Source organism: Bos javanicus, chromosome 1, assembly GCF_032452875.1.
Source record: "Bos javanicus breed banteng chromosome 1, ARS-OSU_banteng_1.0, whole genome shotgun sequence".
NCBI classification, from domain to species: Eukaryota; Metazoa; Chordata; class Mammalia; order Artiodactyla; family Bovidae; genus Bos; species Bos javanicus.
In genome coordinates, this window is record NC_083868.1 from 138,748,634 (window position 1) to 138,768,713 (window position 20,080).

The following is a 20,080-nucleotide window of genomic DNA, read 5'->3' on the forward strand; positions in this document are numbered from 1 at the left end:
TCAATTAGCTGTTACTTAGAGACTAAATAATGTAAAATCAATGCTGTCAAACCCATAAAAGGCCTTACTTAGTATGTGGAAAAATTGATTAACATTTATTGGCTACCTACAAGCTACCAGATTAAGCACAGTGATTAAAGAATATACATTCTTACTTCACACTGCCTAGATTTCTACTCCAAGCTTCAATTTTTACCTTAAGCTATTATGCTACCACCCCTGTAGTTTAGTTTCCTCATCCATATATATAGTAACAGGTGTTCACACAAAAACTTGCACATGAATGTTCAAAGCACCATTATTCATACTCAAAAGATGGAAAGAGCCCAAATGTTCAACAATTGATGAATGTTAAATTGTGGTGTATGCCCGTACAAGGGAGCACATAAAAAAGAATAGAGTATGATTCATGCTAAAAATGGAAAAACCTTGAAAACATCATGCTAAGGAAAGCAGCAGGACACATGTTGCAAGATTTCACTTATATGAGATGTCAGGAATAAGCAAATCCAAAAAGACAGAAATCTGTTTAGTGGCTACCAGAAGGCAAGGAGAGGGCAGAATGGGGAATGAACAGGCACAGGGTTTTCTTTCAGGGGTGATTTAAAAGTTCCAACACTAGACGTTGGTGATGGTGGTAATGATGTTGGTGATGGTGGTAACAATATGAATGTACTTAACACCACTGTACTGCATACTTTAAAAGGGAGTATTTTACTGGTATGTGCATTTTATCACAACAAAAAATTACTTATTTCTCTTCATAATATTAAAAAAAAAAATTCAAATTAAAACTCCACTTGTCCCATTCCCGGTATTACCCCCTGACTCTGGCACAGATGAGGACAGGTAGGTACACATCCATCCTTCACTCTAACACTGCTCCCTGCACCCACCTCTACTGCTCAATTTCTATTACCAACTTTTTCTTTAGCATGATCTAACTTGTTTCTGCCCCCTTCTGATGTCTGTGTCAGAAGCTTTCTCTCTCTCTTTTATACTCTAATAAAACTTTATTACACAAAAGCTCTGAGCAATCAAGCCTGGTCACTGGCCCCAGATTCAATTCTTCTCCTCCGAAGGCCAAGAATCCCGGTGTCTTTTGTGGTTCAGCAGCAACCTTTCATCTTGAGGGCTTGTCTGAGATTCCTCAGGACAAGGTAAGGTGGTTTGGAGCTCTAGTTCTTTATTCTCCTAACAAACATGTTTTCTGCTGTACTTTACTAACTCTACAGTGTGCTTGTGTGAATGAACGGCACACTCTGTGCGAAGCAAATGAGGAGCCCTGCTCAGCGGTTCCGTGGTGACCTCATACGGCTTATGGCAGAAACCCTGTCAGGGGTTTATACCGACCTGCCAATGGACTTCCCTGGTGGCTCAGATGGTAAAATGTCTGCCTACAATGCGGGAGACCCAGATTCTATCCCTGGTCGGGAAGATCTGGAGAAGGAAATGGCAACCCACTCTAGTATTCTTGCCTGAAAAATCCCATGGACAGAGGAACCTGGTAGGCTACAGTCCACGGGGTCGCAAAGAGTTGGACACGACTGAGTGACTTCACTTTCACACTTTTAACTTGCCTATCATTACACCATGTTTTACAGCCATCATCAATTTTTTATACGTTGATTCTAAAAGCTAAAATCCAATAAATAATATTTATAATTACTGGCTGAATAGTACACACACTGTATAACCAAGAAATATGTGTCATCATTAATACTTCATTTTCTCTTTTGAACCTCTAAGTACAAATAGAATCTTCTTTACTTATGCTTCCATTAACTCTCACTGTATCAGCAAAGACAGCTATCATCATTTGTAACTTAGATCCAATGGACCTTCTCATTCTTTTGTATTTAAATCATTTTATAAATAACTTACAAAGGAACAGAACGGATTACGAAAAACTTCATAAATTTTTATTTGGATTTTAACCCCAAACTATACTCTTGGATTTGAAAGTATATATATCTGAACTGGATCATGTCCTTTGAATGCAACTGCTCATGAACTGTCACGAATAAACCTAGAACACATTTACCTTACAAAATAGTGATTTCAAATTTAAAAACCATTTTTAACAGGTCGTAGGTTTATCAGTTCTGGTTCCTCTGTATCTCTCTCTAAAATGTAATACTTCTGAAAATGCTGATGACTCATAACTTTTAGGAGAGTCATCTTCTTTGTAACACAATACTACATGACAAATTCCTTGCTACAGAATGATTACCTATAAGAGAATGTCTGTCCTTCTCCTTTTATCTTTAAAAATAAAGCAGTTCAGTGAATTCCCTGGTGGTCCAGTGAATTAGGACACAGCGCTTTCACTGCCATGGCCCAGGTTTAATCTCTGGTCAGGAAACTAAGATCCCACAAGCCACACAGTGCAGGTGAAAAAAAAAAAAAAGTTTAGTCATTAATTCAGGAGTTTGAGAAAATCTAGAGTATCATCATCCAAGGGTTTGGTTCTGAGATTTCATTTTATAATGATTCAACTTCACCTTCATCATTATAGCTTAGAGTGGTTGCTGCTTTGCATTCATCTTCTGGTTTGTGTAATAATTATGAAAACTCTTCTGTCAATTCTTATTTGTCATTATGGTAAAAAAAAAAAAAAAAAACTCAATTTCTCAAATTTGTTTAATGAATGCAAGAAAACCCCCCAAATTTTATCCCCAGACTCCTTTTATACCTTTTTAAATGACAATATAATACTATGGGCAAAATAATAAGATAATTGAAGGATAAAATAATAATAATGATTTATTATTACAGAAGGGACAGGCTACCCACTTCAGTATTCTAGGGCTTCCCTTGTCGTTCAGCTGGTAAAGAATACACCTGTAATGTGGGAGACCTAGGTTAGATCCCTGGGTTGGGAAGATCCCCTGAAGAAGGGAAAGGCTACCCATTCTAGTATTCTGGCTTGGACTATACAGTCCATGGGGTCACAAAGAGTTGGACAGTAGTTTTAAAAGCTATTTATTCTTCTGCTTTCTCATTGTTTTACTCATTTTTAGCACAGTTGGAAATACTTGTTAAAATTACTGTTAGGGTAACAAGAAAGCAAGATATTTCAAGACACAGGAAAAATAAAGTCACTAAAGATCCCATGTGTATTTTAAAATTTATAAAAATGCAATAGACCCATAAGGTCATTGTGAAATAGAATGAGTTTTATTCTATTAAAAAATGGTTTAAATGTTTGATCTCTTGGAGGACCCTGAGGTAGGAATAAAAGTAATGATGCGTTAATCTTCATGAAGTACTCTTTAAAAAATACTCTAAAAAAACATGAGTCCAACAGATGATATGCCAATGATTAATAAAATTCATGCCCAATTTTAAATTCATTTTATATTTAACCCAATGCTTTTTTACATATATTGAAGCCAAGAATTTCAAGTTGCATTTTTGCTCCTCCAAGGAAAAACTATACTCCTTCACTCTATCACAAATATCTTTTAACTTATTCATCCTAGTTATTCCTTGTACTCCATTTGATTTTTTTTTTTAATCCACTGGTTTTTATTCTAAAAGCCTAACTATTACTTGCTAGACCTATCACAGAGCTGTCATCCAGAATTTCTCCATAGAGGACTGAGTCCCACTTTTTCTTACACCCTATACAACACTGTCTTCCTTTCTTACACTCTTGATTTTCTAGAATTCATACAGGAGTAGGTAAGGAATATATTTTCTGACTACTTGCTTACCCTGAATTGATACTTTCGCTAGTCCTAGATTTATAGATTTAAAATCAATTCCCCCATGTTTTAATTGTACTGCCCCACTTTCTTCTCCTTTAATTCAAATTGGCTGTGGATGAAGGTTTTTAAAAAATCCTTTTTCCCTTCTCTATTTGGTTAAATCTCTAGCTTTGTTCCCTTAGTGGTGACAGTATAGCAACTATGTTGCTAGGCAACACTGCTTATGATAAAAGGATCTCCTGACCAATAAATTACTGCTTATGATAAAAGGATCTCCTGACCAATAAATTATCTATGGATTGGAAAAATTATAATTATCTTATAGGAAGCCATAGCTTTGGGTTTCCCGATTGTGGTGAATCTCATAACTGGACATGGTCCTATCAGGCATCCTGGAAAGTGTGTGTTTCCAGAGATGTTGGTTCCTACAGAATATGAGGTATTTTAACCCAGGACAGCTCCGGCCCTCACATGGTCATCTCGTCTGCTTGTTTGAACTGCTGCAGGGACTGCTGCAGGAACACTCTCAGAAGAGGAAGTTGCCCTGTGGTGTTCAGGACACAGGTACCAGGTATGACCTAGGAAAGTCTTGTGAGGTGAAGTCTTAGTGGAGACTAAAAACACCCTGTGATGAAAACTGCAGTTGCTAATGAGAAGTATGATACAGGTCAAATTTTCCTTCCTTTACACACGACCTGACCTGTTTTCTTGACTTTCACAATGATGTTTCTAAGCTGGAGTTTTGGTCCTCCTGCTTGGCATCTGGAGGATCCCTTCGATGTATAAAGATTCATGTCTTGCTTCATTTCTTATATAATTTCTTATCTCTTTTTAAAACTCCTTTTACTGAGATATGGCATGTATTGAATTATTCTCTTTGACACTTTTATCTCCTCTGTTTTGGACATTTTATTCTATTTTGGGGAGACCATTTTGACTTACAATTTTTAAGCTGAGTTTTTAATTTCAGTAATCATAATCTTTTTAAGATTTTTTTTTTATGTAGACGATTTCTAAAGTCTTATTGAATTTGTTCTATATTGCTTCTACTGTTTCTCTTCTGGTTTTTTGGCCAAAAGGCATGTGGGATTTCAGCCACCCAACCAGGGATCAAACTCATACCTCCTGCACTAGAAGGCAAAGTCTTAACGACTGGACCACCAGGGATGCCTCTTAAAAATCATAAACTTAATAACTAAAAAAGAAAAAAAATGTGGGTCCTGTGATCCTTTTCTAAAACAATTTGTCTGTCACGAATGCAATCTCTTCGCAAATCTCTGAAAATATGAATACTTTTCTGTTCATTTTCAATTTTTCTTCTATTCCTGCATATTTGGTTTTCCTCTGAGTTGATTATTCAGTTTCCATATTGTGGTCTTTCTTTCTCATGCTCCTAGATTTCAGTTTGGTGATCCTTGATTGTCTAAGTTTAAAAATGCAATATTTGGTTGGTAATACCAGATATGTAGTGTGGAGTTTCTCCACTGTATACATGTAGGTTTTCATTTTCCTAGAGCTCATTTCAATATATGAATTCTGAACTATTTAAGTACACTTAATATACTCTTATGTGCTCATATAAAACCCATAATGAAATATAAGCTATGCCAAACAAAAAAAATGAGAGGCAAAAGACTTCAAATTATAAACAAACCATTAGAACTTACCTTACACTAATAGTAAACATTTCCAATATGTCTTTTCCTAGCAACCAGCCAACCAACATGATGATACCTATAACAGAATCAAACAGCTATTTTTCCCTTTTATATAAAATCACCTGAGCATACAAGGGATAGAACAACAAAGTGAGGGCAGCAAAAGTTCCTTGATATAAAAGGGAAAGTTTATCAGATCACAGTTGCAAGATTTTATAAAACTCCATTAAGGAGGGAAGATTAAATTAATATTAAGGTTAAAGCTGTGTATGCATGCACACACCTACAGTTTTACCTTTTGCTGCCACCCATCCTTTAAAGTAATAATATCTGAAAGTTCCCAATATAAGAGAACATTACCAGTATTTTTGTACAATGGGGGAAAAAAAGAAGGCAGCGCATACATGTAGGTTTTCTATTAACTGTGAGGTTTGCAAAAAATAAACCCTAGAACTTTACTTCTCATAACTCAATACCCAGATACTACACATTAAATTTGTACTGCAAACCAAGAAGTATTTAGGACTCAGCCCAGGGATGATGTAAGACAGCTAAAACAGCAATTAACATTTAAAAATTATTAACTTTGCAGTATTTGAAAGTTAAAAAGCAATTAACATATACGAAACAACTGATTCTTTACTCTATTTTTCAATCTTTATCTTTGAAAAAGAAAGTGAGGGGAAGGGATGTACCACTGGTTTTGTGAGGAAAAACACAGCATCAGAGTCTTAATAAAACAAAGTAACTTTGTATTCTAGATCAACATGTACATTTAAAACAAGATTTCCTTCATCTTTCTGCAATTACAAAAATAATGATCCAGATTGTGATCTTCTCAGATCCCATCCCAAATACTACCCTGATAAAAGGAATTATGTCTGATGAATTACACCAGGGTCAAACAAACTACAATCTGTGCCCCTCCTATGTGTTTTTGTAAATAATTTTTTGGAACACAGCCATATCCATTTGTGTTGTGGTTGCTTTTGTGCTGACAAAAGAGCTGAGTATTTCCATCACTGAAAGTATGAACCAAAGGCTAAAATATTTACAATCTGTCCCTTTACCAAAAAGTCTGCTGACCCTTGATTTTGATCTTGACCCTTCTCCTATTTCATACTAACAAGAAAATATATGTCCAATGCATTATATTAGAACCATGGAATCAAAAAGCTGAAAAATTTTTTTCAAAAAATTTGAGGTGGTTTCATGGTAAAGTGTTACATAAACTGGAAAGGTTTAATTGGCTAAACTTCCTTTCAATTTATCAAACTGACTATAAATTCTAAAAAATAAACAGCAGAACCAAATGAAGGGAGCTATGAGACACACCATTTAAACAAATGAACAAAACAACCTTCCCACTTTTTACTTTGCTTACAATAATGAAAAATGGATCAACAGAATTAATACTTAAAGAATTATTTTATTGCAACTGTACAGCTAAAATTGCATTATTTTTAAAGTTAGCAAGAAAAATTAAAATAACATCGTGGAAGAATTAAAGAAAAAGATTCCAAAATTGATGTGTTTAATGCTATAATAAAGATGTCATTTCAACTCCATGAATAAAGAATGGAATATAGAACTTCTGGTACCAGGATAAATAAATTTTTAGTAAAAGAGTACTAACTCTACCCTAAATCTTATACTAAAATAAATTCTAAATAAAATAGTAAAATTAAGTGTCAAAAATTAAGAGTGATGTTTAAATAAACATAAACATTTTCCCACAGGGGGTTGGAAAAGCCTTTATGAATGGAACACAGAAACCTAACTGCAGAGATTATCAGTAGGAGGGTGTGATCAGAATCTCAGGCAAGAGAGTGTTTCATTACACACATCTCTCCCCTCCCTACCAAGTTTATTATACAGCCCTCAAAAGCAACTTAAAAATCAAGAAAAAAAAATGTATTTCTAACTTAAACAACAAAAGGATTATATCCTAATTATACAAAGAGGTGTGACCAATCTAAGGCTTAAGCCACAAAAGAAACAGACTGGCAGTTCATAAAATAGAATAAAATAAAAAAGTTGTAAGATATATATGACAAAGTGCTCAGTTTCTCAAATAATAAATTTTGAAATAAACAAAAAAGTCGGCAACAGTGCTGGAAGAGAGACACTTTTTTTGTTGAGGTAGGGTATTATTTGGCAACAGCAAAGAAAAGCCTTTAAAAACATGCCAAAAATTACAAAACCACCACTCTTTGACCCAATAATATCACTTTCAGGAATTTATCCTAAGGAAATAAGAGCAGTTTATAACAAGATATCTGCACTGAACAATCACTTATACAATTTTTAAAAGTTTTAAAGACCTACACAAACATCTAAAAAGAGTGCTGACTTTTTACACGTGTATACATACACTCATAATACTACACAATCTTTAAATTTGTTTAAGGTGAGCATCTATTTAATGACAAGATGTTTATGATGGGATGCACGAAACAAAAAAGAAAAGCAGTCGTAACACAATACTATCATATTTTATTGAAGACTAGAAAGACATATTAAAATGTTTATAGAAAGGTTCTTTGATTATAGGAATTACAGATTTCTATCTTTGTAGAAAAGGACAATGGCTAGGGATTAGTTTAACAGTTTAAAAAAAGTAATAGTAGCTTAACACATGAATGAATTAATGGATTTTTTAAGTATGTACCTAACTCCCACTTCCCACTCAAAAAAGAAAACCTAAGTAAATATTATGAGATATACATACTCACTCTTCTCTTACCTATTATACCAAAGGAGTAAAAGGAAAGTTGTTTTCCTAAGAGGTCCATGCTCTTCTGCAGAGGGGTTTTTGGTGCCTTGACAAATTGGAGAAGAGTGTCACCACAATTACCTAAATTTAGTCAGCTTTACTATGTGCCAGGGCCTCTAAGTGCTTCACACACTCATGACATGCACGACTCCTTCAGCGAGGAAAGTGGGAGGCCTAGAGGCCTAGACTTTTAAAAACCTGTTTATTTGAAAAGGTCTGTGCTCTCTGTGCCTCTTTGGAGAAAATCTATTCTCCCTAGCAGCTTCCCCAGGATTTTAATATCATCAGCTGCTCCTCACTTTTCTACTTTTTCCTTTCTAGATCCACAAACATGCTTGTAACCGATCTTTTTATCCTGCTGGGTCCCTGGTCTCTGGCAATCCCTCTACTGCCAAGGTTGAGATGATTTTACACACTGCATCACATCCGGGAATCTCAGAAGGTTACCTGAGAAAATGATACTGTAGAATGCACTTTCTTTTTTATATATAAGGAGATATTTTAAATGAAAGAACTGATTTTCAATAACCTTAAACAAGGATATCGTACAAGTTATTTATTTCACTTTGCAATCATTTTTTTCTCCAGATACCTGCAATTATGTCAAGCTGGGAATTTTGGCAGAAGATATATTCTAAAGCACAACTATACTATTTAGTTGTGCTTTAGAATATAAAGATTTTAAACTAATCTTTAAAATTCATATGATAAAGGTAATTGGTAAAAATAATTAGCCTTATAAATAACTGGCCATAAATCTTTTTCTCCTGTAAACAATGAATAAATATCAGAATGTTTCAGAGTATTAACAATATTAATTCAAGCCCTTCCAATTACAAGCCTTCCAATTATGCTTTTAAGCACAGACAACTGATATTTTGAATAAAATACTACTTTTGAAAGTAATAAAATAATCCTCCAATGTTCTGTTTTCCCCTACTTAAAACGGAGAATATTTCAGATTTGAAACCAAAACATAAACTAAATACTCACTTCTTCTGCTTGCATCATTTTAAAAACTTCTCCGAATTCAGAATTTTCTCCTGTTCCAATGACAATACCCTAAAGGAAAAAACAAGAAATCGTATTTACATTCAGATGGAATCACCTTTCTCAAATGAAAACAAAACCCCTTCATTTCTTTTCTCCAAAGCTACCCATAAGTCAACATGTCTGACATAATATACCCAGGATTGCCTTTGGAAATTTACTTCCAAGGTTACCATGGATCCCTAAAAACAAACACCTCATTAAACTTATCAATGACTCAGTTCTGAGGCCCATTTTCTGGTCTATATTAATATTTCTGAAATTTGAACCTTTCTTATTACTCAAACATTTAATGTTTCCCCAACAAATACTAGTGAATAAAGCCTTTTATATTTGTGTAATATTAGAATCCAGTAAGGGCTTCCCTGGTAGCTCAGCTGGTAAAAAAATCTGCCTTTAACGCAAGAGACCCCAGTTAGATTCCTGGGTTGGGAAGATTCCCTGGAGGAGGGATAGACTACCCACTCCAGTATTCTTGGGCTTCCCTGGTGGCTCAGATTGTAAAGAATAACTGCCTGCAGTACAACAGGTCTGGGTTCAATCCCTGAGTTGGGAAGATCCCCTGGAGGAGGGCATGGCAACTAACTCCAGTATTTCTGCCTGGAGAATCCCCATTGATAGAGGAGCCTGGCGGGCTATAGTCTGTGGGGTCACAAAGAGTCAGACACAACTGAGCGACTAAGCACAGCACAACACAGAATCCAGTAAATAAAATATTTGAAATCAGTAGCTGAATGATACACAGTCAGAATATTATAGCTAGTACCATATCAACTAAATTGAAATTTTATTCAACCAATGGTGAACATATCCATAAGCCACTGTTTCTATCTAAAAAAAAAAAAAAATTGCCTGGTAAATGGAAGAACTATGGTTGTATTTTATCTCAGGGACACAGCTTACCCTTAGTTGCACAAAGAGCTGTCAAGGACTATGTTCAATTCTGCTGTTTCTTCCTCGTATATTTTTTAAAGATCCACGTAAAATTAGCCAAAAAAAGAACTGAGAAAATGGTTGAAAATGAAGGAACTGTTATCTTCAAAACAAGAATGGAAATTTACCTTTGCTTTGCCACATCTGACCAGTGTTCCCATGAAGGCAATGTTACTTCTTGATGCAAGATCTCCATTAGTAGCAGCCGGCTGAGGAGCTGTCACCTTAGAACAAGGTGTTGTCTCTCCTGTCAAGCTGGACTCATCAACAGAAAGATCCACAGCCTTGGGGAACATAAAGCACTCTAGTCAGTTCAAGTCTGAAAACTCCTTCTGCTAAAATTAAAATCTAAGGAGTCTGTAATCACCATTTCTTCTGCAAATATCCTCCCCATTACAAATTACCCAAAACTTTTACCATATCCATTACTCAACAATCATATTTAAAAATGAAGCTAAGTCAAAAAAATTTTGACTTGCAAGGTTGACAGACCCATGAGACAAAATTAGCCTGAACTTCAAAATACAAGTAGGGATAAGGAGACACTAGCTAAAACAATCTCTATCTAGACTTGGACTGCAAGGAGATCCAACCAGTCCATTCTGAAGGAGATCAGCCCTGGGATTTCTTTGGAAGGAATGATGCTAAAGCTGAAACTCCAGTACTTTGGCCACCTCATGCAAAGAGTGGACTCATTGGAAAAGACTCTGATGCTGGGAGGGATTGGGGGCAGGAGGAGAAGGGGACGACAGAGGATGAGATGGCTGGATGGCATCACTGACTCGACGGACGTGAGTCTGAGTGAACTCCAGAAGTTGGTGATGGACAGGGAGGCCTGGCGTGCTGCGATTCATGGGGTCGCAAAGAGTCGGACACAACTGAGCGACTGATCTGATCTGATCTAGAGAAGACTCAACCCTCAGGAGTTTTCTAAAATTATTTCCTAATTTTGCCCTATCCTGAAAATGGATTTGGCAGGTTTAAACCAACTGTAACAGAAGAGAAATATAACTAAATATAACTAAAAAGAAATATAACTATAACTAAAAATAAATAAATGTTTTCACAATTTGGGTTTAATATTCATGAATTCTTGCTATATATCCCTAACATTTATTTTAAATTTATGTCAGCAAGAATCAAAAATGCACATAAGTGTTTCCAAACAGATCATGAATATCATATCATCATCCAACTCTGCAACAGGATTCAATACTGAGGGCTGCACTTCTAACACAATTAAGAATTCACCTACCCAAGCATGAAAAAAACAAACATCATTTTATATGTAGAAAATACTGCAGATGTGACCTGGCTCTGTTTATGAGTATGGCCCACAGAACAATAATTCTAAGGATGTTAATAGGCATTGTGTATAATGTTATAGACAGATGATCATTGATTAAACCAACACACACATATTTACACATACACACAAGGGAGGAGTACTATGGTTAAGTAAGTTTTAGAAACACTGTATTAAGAGGTAAACAGCTTCCCTTATGGTACTGTTTCTCAAAACTTGCAATGCATCAGTGTCAATCACCTCAAAAGGAATATAGATATAGCAGGGATTGTGGAAGAGTGACCTTAGCAGAACCAGCAACACCTCTAACACCTCAGAGCTTATTAAGGCATTTACTGCCCTACCACAGACAGTTGGGAGAGTGAACCTAACAGACTGCCTTTATACACCCCCCACATAATTCTGATGCAAGCTCAAGCTTGAGAATCAATAGAACAGTGTTTCCCAAACATCTCTGATGGAGAAGGGAAATGGCAACCCACTCCAGTATTCTTGCCTGGAGAATCCCAGGGATGGAGGAGCCTGGTGGGCTGCCGTATATGAGGTCACACAGAGTCAGACACGACTGAAGCGACTTAGCAGCAACAGTAGCAGCAAACATCTCTGATGAAGCTCTTGTTCAACGATCAGTAGGACAATCTCCAGAAAACTACAACCTGGTTCATGATTTTACTCATTCATTCACCCAACCAACGTTTACCGACCACCTTAACTATGTACCAGATACTGAGTCAGATCCAAGAAAAAAAACAAGATAAGAAAATGAATTCAGAGCAATTAGATGATTGTGCAGTCTCACTGCTATTATCAACTGAGCTGGTGTTCTGAATCAGGCCTCCTGATTGACAAAATTCATACTATGTACAAAGTCCTCTAAATTTGTGTGCTCAATCGTGTCCAACTGTCTGTGATCCTATGGACTATAGTCTGCCAGGCTCCTCTGTCCATGAAATTTTCCCAGTTGTTATTTCCTACTCCAGGGGATCTTCCCAATCCAGGGATCAAACCTATGTCTCTTTCAACTCCTGCACTGGCACACAGATTCTTTACCACTGAGTCCCCTGGGAAGTCCATTCTAAATTTAAATCCTGTGTTTTTCTTTTCTCAGAGGGTGGGGAAGGGGAATAAATCTCATCCTTTTAAATGAGTCATTTTGTTATGAGCATAAATACCTTAAAAAAATCTCATGGAAAATAATTATTAAAAATTGAGTTCATGGATTCTTTCCCCCCATCTACATAATAAAACTTTGACTTATTCATTTAAAAAGTTGTTTACTAATGCTTATAATGTCCCACCCCCTGTACTATATCACATCCAATGGGAATCAGCAGTAAACAAAACAAAGGTCCTGTCTTCAGCTTTTAATCTAATGGGAAAATGATTTGAAAAAATAAACAAGTGTATATAATATAATGCCAGATAGTGGGGGAAAATAACATGGTAAAAATGCAGAGTGACACTTTAGGTAGAGAAAAGCTCTCAAAGCAGATGAGCCTTTTGCAGAGTCCTAATTCCCTTCTCCAGGGGATCTTCCTGACCCAGGGATCAAACTCAGGTCTCTTGAGTTGGAGGCGTATTCTTTACCATCTGAGCCAACAGGGAAGCCCCAAATTTGGGTTCATTACTTCACCTCAACTACAAATAAAAAAAACACCTGCCATGCTAAAAGGTAATGGACTTTTCATTTCTATTTTTTAAATTAAAAGAACACATTTGACTTTTCTTCCCAAATTAATCTTAGGATTGTCTGATTTTTCATGCTTTATTAATAAGAAAGAAAAAAGTAGGGCTGCCCAGGTGGCACTAAAGGTAAAGAACCCGCCTGCCAATGCAAGAGAAGTAAGAGACGTTGAGTTCAATCCCCAGGTAGGGAAGATCTCCTGGAGGATGGCATAGCAGCCCACTCCAGCATTCTTGGTTGAAGAATCCCATGGACAAAGGAGCCTGGCAGGTTAAGGTCCATGCGGTCAGAGTCAGACACAACTGAGTGACTAAGACACTAAGAAAAAAGTTAGGTCTTTTTCTTCAAAGATGATACTAACACTAAAAATAGTCAGCTGACACTTTGTTGCTCACTCTCTGGTAGGCACCAAGCAACATACTTATACCAAGTAAACCACAAACAGTTACTTAGATACTAGCAACTCCAATGAGGCAAGCCCTAGTAGTTCAGTTCAGTTGCGCAGTCGCATCCAACTCTTTGCGACCCCATGGACTGTAGCACACCAGGCTTCCCTGTCCGTCACCAAGTCCCAGAGCCTACTCAAACTCATGTCCATCGTGTCAGTGATGCCATCCAACCATCTCATCCTCTGTCATCCCCTTCTCCTCCTGCCTTCAATCTTTCCCAGCATCAGGGTCTTTTCCAATGGGCTGGTTCTTTGCATCAGGTAGCCAAAGTATCGGAGTTTCAGCTTCAGCATCAGTCCTTCCAATGTAGTGAACGTGAACGTGAAGTCGCTCAGTCATGTCCAACTCTTTGCAACCCATGGACTGTAGCCTACCAGGCTCCTCTGTCCATGGGATTTTCCAGGCAATAGTACTGGAGTGGATGGCCATTTCCTTCTCCAACGGATCTTTCCAACCCAGGGATCAAACCTGGGTCTCCCGCATCACAGACAGACACTTTACCGTCTGAGCCACCAGGGAAGTCCAATGTAGTAGTATCCCTATTTTTCAGACTTGTTGAAGGATTAAGGCCTCCTCCAACATCATACAGCTAGTAAGCTGTGGAGATGAAACCTAAACATTGACAAATTAATGATTTTTCTAAATCCCAAATCAAAAGAAAAAGTTTTCTTTGTTTAGCAAGCTCCTCATTAATACTTGTTACTAAAATCATTAATGCTTGTAATTTTCTGAGCTTTTAATCAGAAAAACTTAATACTTAATAAGAAACAGAAACTTGTATACAAGTTATAGAAAGAACTCCTTTCTCTGTGAGAAAAGTGAAATTTACGTTTTTCCACTGAAGACTTTTTACGTTAAATGTAAATCTTAAACAAGAATAAGTACCAACATTAGGTGGGTGTCTGTAGGGACAAGGAGTATAAAAATGATTTGTATTTTTAAAGAGGCAGGAAGTATGGCTTTACTGACTATGTCAGGGACCCAGCTCTTCTGTGTCAGCCTTAGCAGTGCTATAATCATTTAAGAGAGTAAGAATCTTAATTCAAATCAGATTTTTCTACAGAAAAGAGGCCATGTAATTTTTTATACAACAGCCCTGTCTTAGTATACAAACTAATGTGGAAGAGAAGGGAGCTTTGGGCCCTTATCTTTTTCCTTATATAATTATAAATTTGTAAAACTTAAAAATATTAACAATACATTATCAATGAAATTTGTCTAAATCATACAATATAGCATAACTCTCAACTGTCTGCTGAACAAGAAAAAGGACAAGGTACTTTTTCTTAATGGTGATTATGAGTCACCAATAAGTCTCTCAACTGCTTTTCACAGAAAGCAGTTTTGAAAGCATGAGGGGAAGGCAATCATTTCTAAGAAGGGTAATACTTAATAAGGCAGGAAAGCCTAATTATTACAGTTTAACAAAGTCACAATTTAATTCATCTGAAAACAAACATATCAGAGTCATTTATCCAATGCATTCATGAGAGAAAGTTAAGATAAAATGAAATCAAAGAAATAGCCAGCTCCAAACATAAAACCTTCAAAAGAGTTGTTAAAAGGGAAACTGATTATGCTTCCTCAGGCACTATGGTGGAGATATAAATAAGACCCAACACAGTTCAAAAGGCAGACTGTAAAAAAGAATCAAGGTGCATACATAATCCATAATCTGAATATTTAACATCTACAGAATTAAAATGTTTGATAAAAATATCAAGATTATTCCTATAAAACATTAGGGAGAAAGAAGGTAAATACTAACTAAAATCGCTAAGATTTCCTGGAAAGCAAAAAGTGACTGCTTAAAAAAAAATTCGCTAATACAGTACAACTGCTAGCCACAAATAAGTTCTTAAACTAAAGAACATCTTGGTGTCCTGTATGCTGCTAGATTAATCACCTCGAGTCCAGAATTAAAAGCAACTGGAAATGGGTTTCTTTCCTCAGAAATGTATTTTTCAAAATGTTTCATCTGCAACTGCCTGATCATGATAAAATTTCTTACTTATGCTGTCAAAAATTAAGATTCCTCTTACTGTTTATTCAAATGAAGGAAATATAATTAAAAATTCTTCAGGAGCTCTAGCTTATTAATCAAAGTCCACCCACCCCAGTGTTACAAGAAATGAATTTGATCCTATGGTAAATGCTTGCAAACTTTGACTTAAGAGTACAGATTCAACTTGATCAAGTTGCTAATAATTTAAATTCAGTTAACAATGATTTATAGGATATTTCACTAAGATTAAAAAGAATAAAATTTTAAAAGGGAACCTATTTTTACAACAGTCCTTTCCCACCAACGTACAATGAGAATCTTAAAGTTAGTTAGTGTTAACGTTAGTGGCTCAGTCGTGCCCAACTCTGCGACCCCATGGACTGCAGTCCACCAGGCTCCTCTGTCTACATGATTTTCCAGGCAAGGATACTGGAGTGGGTTGCCATTTCCTTCTCCAGGGCATCTTCCCAACCCAGGGATCGAACCCAGGTCTCCTGCACTGAAGGCAGATTCTTTACCGACTGAGCTACAAGGAAAGCCCAAACAAGGACACTAAGTCTCACTTCTAACCTACCCATATAATTAAATTCTAGTGACTTAGTGAGAGATCACAGAGTTGGACAAGACTGAGCAACTGAACTGAACTGAATGAGGAAAAAAGAAACTCTTTCTCTTCAGCATTTTAAAATGAATAGCATTCTTCAGCTCATTATGCTATTTAACAACTGAACTATAAAAAGAAGACAACAAAACACTAAGCAGAGCTTCAGTTTAAATAATAAGTCTTAGAGAACCAACACTCTTATTGCTCTAAGTATGGACCTGTCTTCTCAGTTGTATGATAATACTATTAAAGAAAAACACATCTTTTCCAAACTCAAACACACATGATAACATCAAACAGCTTTTAGTGAATATGCATGTTTCCACATTCCACAAATAAACCATATACCTTTTCCAACATTTTAACTTAATTTCTTTTGACAGCTAGTTTAAAATCCCTAAGTTTGTAAACTGCTCTTTTTAACAAGTGTGCATGTAAGTTTAATAATTCAGAAATTTAAAAGCAAAGTTTCAGTGACAAATCACAATAAGGAAGGGCAACATGCTTATTTCAATTTATCAAAACACCTGCCAAAAAAACACATGGAATTCAATATAAATACTTATAATTCATGAATAACATCATAGAAAACAGTAGAGCAGGACACTCAAACAATCAGTCCAGTCCCTCCACTAAAACAATCATAAGGTGGCAAAAATGGACAGAATGAACTCTGGAATAAAAAACAAATCAGTTAGGGAAAGGCATTTTTATTTTTCTATCTGCTTGTCCCCATTCCCAAGAGAAGCAGCAACAGCAATGAGGATGGAAGCTTCTTTCCTGGACCCTATTCCTAAAATACTGTAAGTTGTGTGTTCTGACCTGTCTGGCAGTTCCCTGAAGGACTGGTACCGAGGCTGACCTTTATTTCACATCCTAACTCCAGCTAGAGTGGCTTTCCCGGTATTTGCCCAAAGATTAAACATACATAAGTTCATGATCTGAGCCACAGTCAGCTCCTGGTCTTGTTTTTGTTGACTGTATAGAGCTTCTCCATCTTTGGCTGCAAAGAATATAATCAACCTGATTTCAGTGTTGCCCATCTGGTGATGTCCATGTGTAGAGTCTTCTCTTGTGTTGTTGGAAAAGGGTGTTTGCTATGACCAGTGCGGAGTACGTCAAGGCTGTATATTGTCACCCTGCTTATTTAACTTATATGCAAGTACATCATGAGAAACGCTGGGCTGGAAGAAGCACAAGCTAGAATCAAGATTGTCGGGAGAAATATCAATAACCTCAGATATGCAGATGACACCAGCCTTATGGCAGAAAGTGAAGAGGAACTAAAAAGCCTCTTGATGAAGGTGAAAGAGGAGAGTGAGAAAGTTGGCTTAAAACTCAACATTCAGAAAAAGAAGATCATGGCATCTGGTCCCATCACTTCATGGGAAATAGATGGAGAAATAGTGGAAACAGTGTCAGACTTTATTTTGTGGGGCTCCAAAATCACTGCAGATGGTGATTTCAGCCATGAAATTAAAAGACGCTTAATCCTTGGAAGGAAAGTTATGACCAACCTAGATAGCATATTCAAAAGCAGAGACATTACTTTGCCAACAAAGGTCCATCTAGTCAAGGCTATGGTTTTTCCTGTGGTCATGTATGGATGTGAGACTTGGACTGTGAAGAAGGCCGAGCACCGAAGAACTGATGTTTTTGAACTGTGGTGTTGGAGAAGACTCTTGAGAGTCCCTTGGACTGCAAGGAGATCCAACCAGTCCATTCTGAAGGAGATCAGCCCTGGGATTTCTTTGGAAGGAATGATGCTAAAGCTGAAACTCCAGTACTTTGGCCACCTCATGTGAAGAGCTGACTCACTGGAAAAGACCCTGATGCTGGGAGGGATTGGGGGCAGGAGGAGAAGGGGATGACAGAGGATGAGATGGCTGAATGGCATCACTGACTCGATGGACGTGAGTCTGAGTGAACTCCGGGAGTTGGTGACAGACAGGGAGGCCTGGCGTGCTGCGATTCATGGGGTCGCAAAGAGTCAGACACGACTGAGTGACTGAACTGAACTGAACTGAACTAAACATACGTGCTAGCAGGCAAAGGACAGAACACGGCAAAATAGCAGACACACCCAAAGACTGAAAAGGAAGAGAGTAAGGTAGAAGTTCTTTGAAGAAATAAAGGCTTGGAAGGGCCACCACGTATACCAGGGAAGACAAAGTGTAATGTCCAGACTCAGAAGCAAGTCCAGAAAAGACCTGAGAGGACCCTACAGATCTGAGTCTGGCACAAGAAGAAGGTGAAGGTGTGTGAAGGTAGAGTGGCAGGCAGCCGAGCTCAGTGATGAAAAAGTGCCCCAACTCAGAGAAAAGCTGCAAAGAGCAGGAGAGTGGCACCCCCTCCCCGACTCCCGGTTTTTTGGCTTCAGATGGATAAGGGTGACTCTGAAGATAATAAAACAGAAACTTCAGGGCCACAAACAACAAGGAATCTTGTCTTTGTAAAAAACAATTTGGAAAAGTCACTAAACAAAGTGGACTGCTGCAGCCCTCAACAACCAAAAACAAACCCTAAGGAGCAAATCTGATGTACAGAGTTACGACGTCATAATACCCCAAATACCTACTTTTCAACAAATAATTATAAGTACAAAGAAATAGCAAAGTATGGCCCTTTCACAGGAAATACTAAACTAACAGAAACTATCCCTGAGGCAGGCCAGACATTGGACTTACTAGAAAAACCTTAAGTCAACTGTCTTAAATGTGCTCAAAAAGGAAACCATGGATAAAGAATTAAAATAAATCAGAAAAGCAATTAATGAACAAAAAGAGAATATCAATAGAGAAAGAAATTTTAAAACTGTAAAAAAAAAAAAAAAATCTAGGAATTCCCTGGTGATCTGATGGTTAGGACTTTGCACTTCCACTGCCAGGGGCCTGGGTTTGATCCCTGGTCAGGGAACTAAGATCCCACAAGCAGTGTGGTGTGGTCAAAATAAGAAATCCTGATGCTGAAAAGTATAATAAATGAAAATTTCACTAGAGGGGCTCAGCAGCAGATCTGAAAAAGGTGGTGGGGGTCGCGGGGAGGGGGGGATGAGCAAATCTGAAGACAGGACAATTGAAATTAACCAGTCTGAAAGGCAGAGAGAAAAAAAGAAAATGAAGGAAAATGATCAGAGCATAAGTATCTGTGGAACAATATCAAACGTACCAATTTCAGCATTTTAAGAGTCCCAAAAGAAGGTGGGGGGGGGGGGGGGCGTGCGGTGGGGAAGGAACCTAGAAATGGGCAGAAAGAATATCTGAAGAAATATTAGATGAAAACTTCCTAAATGGAATGAAAGACAGGAATTTACACGTCCAAGAAGACAAATACACAACAAACAGGATAAATTCAAAGACATCTATACTGAGAGATATTATAACCAAACTGCTGAAAGACATAGACAGAATCTTGAAAACAGCAACAACAAAGCAATTCAACATGTACAATGAACTCTCAATAACATTAACATCCCATCTCTTATCAGAAACCATGGAGGCTAGGACCAGTAGAATGACATATTTAAGCACTGAGGGGGAAAAAAATCAAACAATTATATATCCAGCAAAATTATCTTTCAAAAATGAAAAATTAACACATTCCTATTTTTTAAATAGCTAAGACAATTCATCACTAATAGAAATGTCAACAAGAAATACTGAGTCCTTCCAGATAAAATGAAAGAATTTATAAAATACTTTAAAGCCATGTGAAAAAATAAAGATTTCAGTAAAACTAATAACAACAAAAATAAAAAATAAATGAACAAAGGATCTGAATACACAGTCTCCCAAAGAAGACATACTGATGGCCAATAGGCACATGAAAAGATCATCATCACTAACTGCTGCTATTGTTCAGTCGCTAAGTCCAGTCTGACTCTTTGCAACTCCATGAACTGC

The 20,080-nt window shown here is 37.0% G+C and overlaps 1 protein-coding gene across 5 annotated transcripts in view; it reads right to left on the bottom strand.

Moving 5' to 3' along the window:
* Positions 1-20,080, bottom strand: part of ATP2C1 (ATPase secretory pathway Ca2+ transporting 1) — a 154,640-nt gene that overhangs the window by 34,591 nt on the left and 99,969 nt on the right. For all 5 annotated transcript variants that reach the window (XM_061421518.1, XM_061421527.1, XM_061421554.1 and 2 more), the window contains 4 exons: positions 10,259-10,414; positions 9,141-9,209; positions 8,118-8,193; positions 5,381-5,447 (listed from right to left, as the gene is read on the bottom strand). In XM_061421518.1, the coding sequence (XP_061277502.1) occupies positions 5,381-5,447; positions 8,118-8,193; positions 9,141-9,209; positions 10,259-10,414 (368 nt within the window). The remainder of the gene's footprint in view (positions 1-5,380; positions 5,448-8,117; positions 8,194-9,140; positions 9,210-10,258; positions 10,415-20,080) is intronic.